General features: G+C 42.5%; 1 protein-coding gene across 1 annotated transcript in view; it reads left to right on the top strand.

The window, feature by feature from the left end:
- LOC120309713 (one cut domain family member 2-like) overlaps positions 1-4,815 on the top strand; it is a 78,596-nt gene extending 73,781 nt beyond the window's left edge. The window contains exon 2 of the mRNA XM_039347227.1: positions 775-4,815. Within this exon, the coding sequence (XP_039203161.1) occupies positions 775-1,067 (293 nt within the window). The 3' untranslated portion in view covers positions 1,068-4,815. The remainder of the gene's footprint in view (positions 1-774) is intronic.
- The last annotated feature ends 5,505 nt before the right edge of the window (positions 4,816-10,320 follow it).

Here is a 10,320-nt window from a genome sequence, read left to right on the forward strand (position 1 = left end):
GTTGCAACATCCCCATGGTCACGTGATCAAAATTCAGACACTTATCTGAATTGTCTCATATTTATGACGGTTGCAGTGTCCCAGGGTCATGTGATCCCTTTTTGCGACCTTCTGACAAAGTCAATGGGGAAGCCAGATTCACTTAACACCTGTTTATTAACTTAACACTTGCAGCTATTCACTTAACAACTGTGGCAAGACAGGTTGTAAAATGGGGGCAAAATTAACTTAGCAACTGTCTTGCTTAACAACACAAATTTGGGGGCTCCATTGTGATCGTAAATCAAGGGCTGCCTGTATATTTGTTATGTCTTTTTTTTAAAAAATAAAAATTTGAATAGAAGCAATGCTAATGAATGAGAGCCAGCTCGGTGTAGCGGCTAAGACATCAGACTAGAAACTGGAAGACCAGAAGTTCTAGTCCTGCCTTAGGCATGAGGCCGGCTGGGTGACCTTGGGCCAGTCACTCTCTCTCAGCCCTAGGAAGGAGGCAATGGCAAACCACTTGCCAAGAAAACTGCAAGGACATGTCTGAGACTGGGACACAATTGAACGGATGGCGAAAAAAGGCTAATGAAAGCCATCTGGTGTATTCCTTTATCTGGAGACGGGGCATTGCAAATGTTGTATGGATTGGGGGAGTGGAGGGGGGGGGGAGAAAAATGGAAAACAAGCTTGATGTGCATGAATTTGATAGCCATGTTATTTGTTCTCTCTCTCTCTCTTTTCCCCCCTCCCCTTCCCCCCTCTTTTCCTTTAAAACCACCCGCATAGCCTGCAAACGTAAAGAGCAGGAGCAGCAAAAGGACCGGAATCTGCAACCGAAAAAGCAACGCCTGGTCTTCACCGACCTCCAGCGCCGCACCCTGATCGCCATCTTCAAAGAGAACAAGCGGCCTTCCAAGGAGATGCAGATGACCATTTCGCAGCAGCTGGGCCTGGAGCTCAACACCGTCAGCAACTTCTTCATGAATGCTCGCCGGCGGTGTATGAACCGTTGGCAAGAGGAGCCAGGCACCAACCCCGGAGTCCCCTCTTCATCCACAAGCACTTTTTCCAAAGCATGATCTCTTTTATTTTTTTTCATATGCCTCTCATCCCTTGCATCCCCCTGAACTCCACCCAGAAGAGAGCCCGCTCCCTTCTCCATGTGTGCTCCCCTCACCTGCATATACCTGTACATTGAGCAACGACAACGCATGGGGCCCACTTCACTACCAATCCACAGCGGATGCCTCTGGAATATCCCAGATCTTCCAGAGGCATCCCTTGGCAGCCTCTGCCTTTGACCTCCCTCAAACCTTCCCATTTGTGGAGGAGGGCCATTTCATCTCTTCATCTGGTGAGCAATCTTCTCCCAAGCTTTGGGTTTAGCTGAGGAACATCTTCCTTCCTGGAAGTTTCAGCCAGCGAGTAATTAAATTGTTCTGATGGCAGAGGGGGAGGGATCTGTAAGGACCAGCTTAATAGCAGAAGCTTTCACGGAAGTGGATTTGAAAGCTGTCATTGTGGGAACAAAATGCTTATCCCAGATGTCCTGGCTATGTAAGGAGCAAGTGTGTGGTGTATGCCTTAAAAAACAGCCCAGCACTGGAAAATTGAAGGGAGGGCAAAAAGCAAGTATCTTATTAATTTGTGAAGCTGATTCAGTTCTCTGAGATGTATTTCTAGATACCTTTCCAGGTAACTGAACTTCGTCCAGTTCCTGGGTTTTAAATTCCAGACTAACTCATCGTTCCTACTGGGGTTGTCTTTCACCACTGAGATAGAAGTGAATTGTGGGATACTTCTAAGATTCATATCAGGCCTGTAATATCCAATTATGTCTCTCCTTCCTATTTCAAAGAGAGGTCATTTATTGTGAAGCTGATAGTGGCCTGCCTCTGATATGGGAAAAGACATGTGGGGGAATCATGTAGGAATCATTTAGCCTTTATACGGAGACAAGCTGCAATTGTTTAGCCTGAAATGAGAGTCAGTGATGACATGTGTGAATGTAGGTTAGGGAGTTGCTCAGTTTGCAAGCCAAGGGAAGGGCCACCTATATCCTTCATTCTAGTAGCAAGGGGAAAATGCATGAAAATCCATTCCAGAAAAAAAAAAGACATCTTCAAAATGTTATCATGTTGTCCTCATGTACATTTCCTACAGCTCAGCCCTCTTGTTTCCCCACATCCTGTTCTCCACAAAAGTCTTCAGAGTCCAAGTGGTCCCCATGAAAATCCACCAGAAATCTTGCCAAGCGCATCACGGCATGGTCTGAAAGTTACCAAAACCAAATTCAAAAGTCTCAAAAGAAGACTTTTTTTTTCTTTTTTGACGATTCCTCTCCAAGGAATTCCAAGCCAAAGTGTCAAGGGAGAAACCAGAAACTCTGACGAAAAATGATCCCCTCTTTTCTCCCTTGAATTAGTCGTGTGTAATCTAAAGCGAAGTTGCACTGTGTCACCTAGAGTAAAAGCGGGTCATGAAGCACATTTTACGTACATAAATCGGGTAATTTAAAAAAAAAAAGCTTTAAAGAAATCAAAGCAAAGCAGTGCAGGAGCTGAATTTTTATTTCCTGGACACTGGATCAGCAGCTGACCTTCCATCCAATGTTTCATTCCAAAGGCCAGCCTCAGCTGAATTATTTCCATCCTCACTCCCCTTTTTTGCCTCTTATCCCCATTTTCTGCCTCCAGTACATACAGGATGGCAGAAGGGGAGAGAAACCATGATGGTATATGTGATAGGAATCAGATTGGGCAAGTTGAATTGAGTGGGGGAACAGATCATGAATCTGTTTGCTAAATGGATCAATAGATTTGATTGGCAAGGGGAAGATTCCTCCCCCAGTCCTTTTCCGGTCCCAGCTCCATATCCTCCCTGTTGAAAATAACAAACTACAAAAAAAAAAAAAACCCTTAAAAAAAAGGAATTCTGGCAACGTACGAAAGATAAGTGACTATTTTTTGTGTGTGTGCCAATTAACAGCTTGCCTTAAAAATAGAAGATGGATACCAGATGACAGTCCTCTTTCGCTTGAAAAGGAGGACTTGACTTCAGCAGAGTCTGGCGCCATGAATCAGGAGCGTTTGCAAGGCAAAAAAAAGAAGAGAGAGAGAGAGAGAAAGAAAGAAAAAGAAAGACATGGCCAACTTGATGAGAAATAGCATCACCAGTTAAACCTGTATGTCTGGCTGGCAAAGTTGAAGCCCCCCCTCCTTTGCCTATGGAGCCAGAGAAAAGGCGTTTGAGGAGGCAGAGAGGCCGCAGAATCGCAGCCTTGCCCTCTCCATGCTAAACGTGGGATTCTTTGTACATGTGTTTCTGTGTGTGTCGTTTCTTTGTTTTATTCTTTTTTTTAACGGGACACTATCAAATTGATGCGGGTAATAGAGCACCATCCTTGCGCAATGGCTTATGCGTTCACTTTATGTTGAAGACAATGCGTTGAGCAACTGTTAGGCACCTTTGGGAATGGAACAAAAAGAAAGAAAGAGAGAGAGTTAAAAAAAAAAAAACCCAGAACCATCAAAAGTTTATTCTTTGAGCAGAAAAGGAAGAAGGAAGGGGAAACAAAAGAATTAAATGACTGCTAATATTTCCTATCTTCAGCAAAACATTTTGTCCCGGTCATGACTGTTGGGTGCAACCAATCAGGGTGTGGGATGAGTGGGAACTTATTTGGACCAACCAAAGAAAACTGGAAAAGGGAAAATAGCAGATGCTGAGATATGTTTTATCAAAACACACATGCAGAGAGAGGGTGGGGGATGCCACAGGAGGACAAAAGCCCCCCCCCAAGTCACCTCTCTCAGACCGCCCCAAGTGTCCATCCCCTTCAAACCTATCCCACCCTACCGCATCATCTTGTCTTGTTGTGAGTTGTCGATGCTAAAAGAATGATGGAGAAGGACTCTGGTGGATTTCCCATACCTGATTTTGTGAAGTATTGAAGGGCTGAGAAGCCTCGCTAAAGGAAAAAAAAGAAAAAAAGAAGAAAAAATGAAATGAAATGAAATAATGAAATGAAATGATGGGGCCTGAACTGAGTAGAAGAACTGAAGGGAGGGGCAGGGGGAAAAAAAGCAAAGAAAAGGAATAGTTCTATCAAACGAACGACCCCGAACATGCAAAGACATTTTTAGTGAGAACCAGAAAATATAGGCTACCTCACTTGAGTTTTCGATTTTTGTGATTTGAAAATCACATCTGATACCAAAGATTTTGTTCTCCTTGCCTGGTTTGTGCTGGATTATACACATTTGCGCCTCCCCTTTCTTGTTCCCTTGTGATCCTCCATTTATAGTTCATAGTCACAGATCTTTCCCCATTCAACTGTCTCCTGTGCTTTCCAACTTCCCGAGAGAAAGAGAGAAAGAAAGAGAAAGAAAGAAAGAAAGAGAGAGAAAGAGAAAGAAAGAAAGAGAAAGAAAGAAAGAAAGAAAGAAAAAGAAAGAAAGAAAGAAAGAAAGAAAAAGAAAGAAAGAAAGAAAGAAAGAAAGAAAGAAAGAAAGAAAAGAGCGCTAGATGCATGAATGAAACTTGGAGTGATAGCTGAGTGCCTTTTTCTTGTACAAAAGGTGTAAAACCATTTTTCTGATTTTCTTTTTTTCGTTTTCTTTGTCCTATAAGTTCATGAGATATTACCTCAGTTCTCTTAATCAGAGGGATTCTGGCAACTCTTGTAGCTTTTGGGTGATGGGACAAAAGCCATTTCTCCTTTGGTCCTCTGGGTCCTCTCCTTCTGCCCTCTTAACACAATCCACACGCACACACACACACACACACACACACTCCCCAGTGTTTCATGTGCACTCCAATGCACATCTAATTCACTAGGTGCACAAGAAATAGTGAGGTGTGTTCTTTTTCCTTGTGACATTTCCCTCAGAAAGGTTTGCTTGATACTCCAACACTGGACTTTTTAAAGAAAAGATCGGACAGCCATTTTGTCCAGAATGGAATAGGGTTTATCGCTTGGGCAGGGTCCCTGCCAATTCTGTTATTCTCCATTTTGTCTCCAGAACTCCGCACCTCGGATGGGCATCTGCTGATTCACTGCCACCCACCCACCCATGTAGGATGGTAGAGTGAGGTGCATAGCCCATCATTGTGGTTATGCTTGGCATACGAAGGAGGCTACGTCCAGCCCTTCCTGAATACAAAAGTCTTGGGGAAAAGTGTCTTCTGCCCAAATCTCTGTGACCCTAGTCAACATATGGGTTAGAGGGGCTGATCCAGGATTGAAAATGAGCAGGGCAGTTTTTCGGCCCAGTACGAGTACATGTTGGGAATCCCAGCAGCACATTCTAAGGGGTGCATAGTCCTATAATGGCCCTACACAGGTCATCTCGCCATCAGGATCTCCTTAGAGCAGGGGTCTTCTTAGAGCAGGTATCTCCAACCTTGGCAACTTTAAGACTTGTGGACTTCAACTCCCAGAATTCTGGGAGTTGAAGTCCACAAGTCTTAAAGTTGCCATGGTTGGAGACCCCTGCCTTAGAGCAAGGGGGAAAACAAGATAAAATTAAGGCTAACGTGAAGGAGAGCTGGAGAAAAACTACTTTAAAACATATCTATGATCCTCAGGCAATTCAATGGGTATTATCAAATATAGCATCATATCAGACTAAGCTGGCCACAGGTGGTCCCATGGCAAGTGGCCTGTAGTTAATACGGTTGCAGTGCCCTGGGGTCATATGATCACCTTTTGCCATCTTCTGGCAAGCAAAGTCAATGGGGAAAGCCATATTCACTTAACAACCGTGTTACTAACTTAACAACTGCAGTGATTCACTTAACCAACTGTGGCAAAAAAAGTTGTAAAGTGGAGCACAACTCACTTAATAACTGTCTTGCTTAGCATTGGAAATTTTAGGCTCAATTGTAGTTGTAAGTCAAGGACTGTCTGTATCCCTCAGTTCAACCCTACAAATACTCTTTTCTATTGATCCAATGTAAGAATATTGATAAGCTGCCCCAATAACTATGTCCTGAGAGTCATCTGATACCTCCCCCAAAAGCTCATGATGGACAAACTATATCCTAGGCACAGGTCATGAAGTGGATTGGATGGGACCCGCTTTGACCAACAAATGACCCTCCCTGTGGGAAAGCTAACTGATCAAGCAACAAGCTTCCTGGCCAGCTTCCCCTCCTCCCCTGCTATACTTTCATGTGCAGGGAAAGCTCTTGACTCCCACACCTGCAATCTGAAAAATGCTAGTCATAAAATGAGGTGAGGGCCAATTAATTTTGCTTTCTCCCCTGAGAACTCAGTCCATTTATTGCAGAAAAAGGAAGAAGGGATAGTGATATTTTGATTGGTCAACAGCTACTTGAATTCTGAGGGGTTTTTTTGGGGGGTGGGTTTAAAATTTATATCCCACCTTTATTCTGTGCCATGCAAGGTAGCAACAGACCTAATGTGGGAGTACTTGGTGCTCTCTGAGCTTGGTTGTTTTCTTGCAGGCTTTTCATTACCTAACTAGGTAACATCTCAGTGCTAGAAGAAAGTGGGATTGGTTCTAACCACACCCTGATGACATTACCTAGTTGGGTAATGAAACGTCTGCAAGAAAACAACCAAATTCAGGGAACACCAAGGACCCCCATAGTTCAAGTTTGATCTCCAAATATTCCATTGGTACATATCTAATGGTCTTGTCTTCTATTGCTGCCCCACAACAATCACTCTCAGAGATGAGTTGGACTGGCTCAAAGTCATCTGGCTGGCCTTCTTGCATAAGGGAAGAGGAATAGAACTCATGGACTCCCAGCTTTTAGCCTAGCACTTTAACCACTATACCAAACTGCCTCTCTCATATTCTGTATTGCCTCTTAACGGTACTCGTGCAAACGTCCTCACCCCCCCTCCCGCCGCAAATGACCAACCTATTTCTCCATGGAATTACCCCTTCACCTGGCGAAATCCCGCTTTTTTCTTTTGACCCAACACCCAAATGGCTTGTTGATACCAAAGATGTCTCCTGTCAGGAGAAAAATAAATAAATAAACAAACAAACAAACCGGTGGCCCTGCCTTTCTCTCCAGCACAAACCTGGCAAGCCTTTGACAATGTTCTCTGAAATACCTCAAAAAAAATATTTAATGTATAGTTTATGTGACAAAATAATAATGATAATGATAATAATAATTACTTAGCTAGTTTTTGGAATTTGCAACTTGAAGCTTTATACTGTTAAATTATAATTTTTGCAGAGATGGCAAGTGTTACTATGTTGACATGCTCAATGGAAGACATATTGAATGTTTGGAAAGGAAAGGAAAAACTGATTAGTTTCATGATTTTTTTTTGTTTTTTGTTTAAAAAAGAGAAAGATTGAGAGAGAGAGAGAGAGAGCGAGCGAGAGAGAGACAAAAGAAGGTTCCTTGGAGTTTACAGATTTCATATTTAAACAAGTCCTTTAAAAGAAAAAAAAATCACAAATAGTAGTAATATCCTATGCTTTGGGGATGTGTTCCTTTTTTCTGCTGAGTCATGTCTTACAAGAGTATTTATTATATGTGTTTATGTGTTCAAATGTAATTTAAGAAGGAAAAAAAAGACCAAAAAAAAGAAATGAAAATTTGATTTATGCATGAAAAAATATACTCTTTCTTGAAGTAATGTAATAATTATTGAGAGGGGGAGGGTAGGGCGGGCGAATTTGGGTTTGCCGTGTTGTTTGTCTAACAAGATTTAATTTCAACTGGAGGTATGTGCATGGATCAATTAATTTCATGTGACTGTGGACGTTTCTTTGTCAATTCTCTCTTGTTTTATTCGGTTCCTCCTTTTCCACCATTTTCTTTCCTTTGTATATTAGTGCATTGTTAAAATCAACTGGGGTGTTGGAAGAAGCATCTCTGCAAGTTAAGTGGGAATAACAGCTCATGAGGGTAGGGGGCACTTGGCTAGGATGGATTTCAGCAGGCCCAACATCAAGCAGGAGATCTATGTCTCGGTCAAAAGCGATCCTTGACTTTCCCGCCCTCTTATCTTTCCAACAAACCCAACAAATGAACTTTAGCATCTTTTCTTTTTCAGACTAGTGTGTTCCCTTTTAGCATCCAATCACAAGTGTCTTTATTCAGAAGAGAGAAAAAGAGACAATCATTTCAAATATACATATGTGTGTGTGTGTGTGTATACATCTCAACAAGTTGATCAGTCAGTTGTCCTTTCTTATGATCCCCTTGGAGACAAGGGGACGCAACTAAACCCCAGTGTTGTTCTGAATTTATGCTGATCCCAACACCTTCTTTTTGAGACAGGTCCTCTTTGGGGTGGCCTGGGTGAGAACACACACACACACACAAACACACACACTCACACTCACACATGTTTGGAGGCGGAACTGGACAACTCGCCACGGCCAACTTGCTGCGGGACACTTGCTGCGGGACAACTCGTCACAGGACAATTCAACAAATATGAAAGTTAAATTATGACCAATGGAACCTTGGCCAATAATAATAAAGTTAAAGAAAGTCAATTCAGAAACATAAGAGTTGCAATAATTTACGTAGATGAAAATGTGGTCACTAATAATAAAAGCAACTGAATGAAACGATTAATGAATGTTGAATTGTCCTGGTGTGAGTTGTCCCGTGGTGAGTTGGCCGTGGCAAATTGTCCTAGGCCAGGGGTCTTCAAACTTGGCCCTTTTATGACTTGTGGACTTCAACTCCCAGAATTCCTCAGCCAGTGTGCCTGGCTGAGGAATTCTGGGAGTTGAAGTCCACAAGTCATAAAAGGGCCAAGTTTGAAGACCTCCGGCCTACTCTTTGGAGAGTGGTTGGGGACCTCCCTCACCACCTCTGTTTTCCAAACACCACACTGTTCAGAAGTTCTAAATTCATGACAGGCAGCAGCTTGATGATGGAGGGGCTGGTTAAAAGCAGAAAACCCTATACAGGTAGTCCTCGACATATAACCATTTGTTTAGTGACTGAAAATAAAACGGCACTAAAAAAAGTGACTTATGATCATTTTTCACACTTTATGATCACTGCAGCATCCCCATGGCCATATGATCCAAATTCAGACACTTGGCAATTGACTTATCTTTATCCCAGGGTCATGTGATCCCCTTTTACGACCTTCTGACAAGCAAAATCAATGGGGAAGTCAGATTCACTTAACAACTGTGTTACTAACTTAATAACTACAGCGATTCACTTAACGACTGTGGCAAGAAAGGTCGTAAAATGGGGCAAAGCTCACTTAACAACTGTCTCGCTGAGCAACAGAAATTTTAGACTCAGTTGTGGTCGTAAGTCGAGGATTGCCTGTATTCATGTCCTAACAAGTCTAGCAGGGTTGGGAAAAAGAGTCGCACCAGTCAATAGAGCAAATGCCAATCCGTGTAAGTAAGATGGACTGATATGGCACAATATCATTGCTACTGGATTACACATGAAGAATTTACCAATAAATGACAGGATAATGTTTCGCATGAAAATGTCTCTGATTCAAACTGGTTGAAACCCTGGAAAGCTGCTCCAGTGAGAACAGGTAGTCCCTGACTTAGAACCATTCGTTTACTCACTGTTCAAAATTACAACGGGGCTGAAAAAAGTGACTAACGGATACTCATCGTTACAACCACGGTCTCATGTCAAAATTAGGGCACTTGAAATCGGCATGCAGTTATGACGCAGCATTCAAGGATCATGTGATCTCCATTTGCAACTTTCCAGGCTGTCTTCCAACAAGAAAAGTCAGTGGAGTAAACTGGATTCACTTAATGACCTTGTGATTCACTTAACTGCAACGATTTGCTTAACAATCATGGCAAAAAAAAAAAGTCATGAAATTGGGTCTGACTCACTTAAGACCACTTTACTTAGCAATGGAAACGCTGGTCCCAACTGTGATTGTAAGTCAAGGACTATCTGAAGAGATAAAAGCTGATCTAGAGGGAGGGATCACTGGCCCCTTAAATCAGGTCTCCATAGCGACACGTGTTGTTCTTCCAGAAATGTTCCTGGTTCATGAGATGTGTTTATTTTTTAAAGGCACAATACAAAGGAACCAGCGATAACTAAAAAACAAATCAGGAAAAAAGAAAAGGATTCAGCATTACAGGTAGTCTTTGACTTACAACCAGTGGTGGGATTCAACCAGTTCGCACCACTTCGACAGAACGGGTAGTTACTTTTTTGTTGCCCAGGCCCCAGAACAGATTTCTGGAAGCTTCTCTTCCACACAGAGAACTGGTTGTTTACATATTTGAATCCCACCACTGCTTACAACTATTCATTCAGCAACTGTTGAAAGCTACAAGGGCACTGAAAAAGGTAACTTACGACTAGTCCTTGCACTTA

Source organism: Crotalus tigris, unplaced genomic scaffold (assembly GCF_016545835.1).
Source record: "Crotalus tigris isolate CLP2741 ecotype Arizona unplaced genomic scaffold, ASM1654583v1 scf7180000018057.1800818, whole genome shotgun sequence".
Classification (NCBI taxonomy): Eukaryota; Metazoa; Chordata; class Lepidosauria; order Squamata; family Viperidae; genus Crotalus; species Crotalus tigris.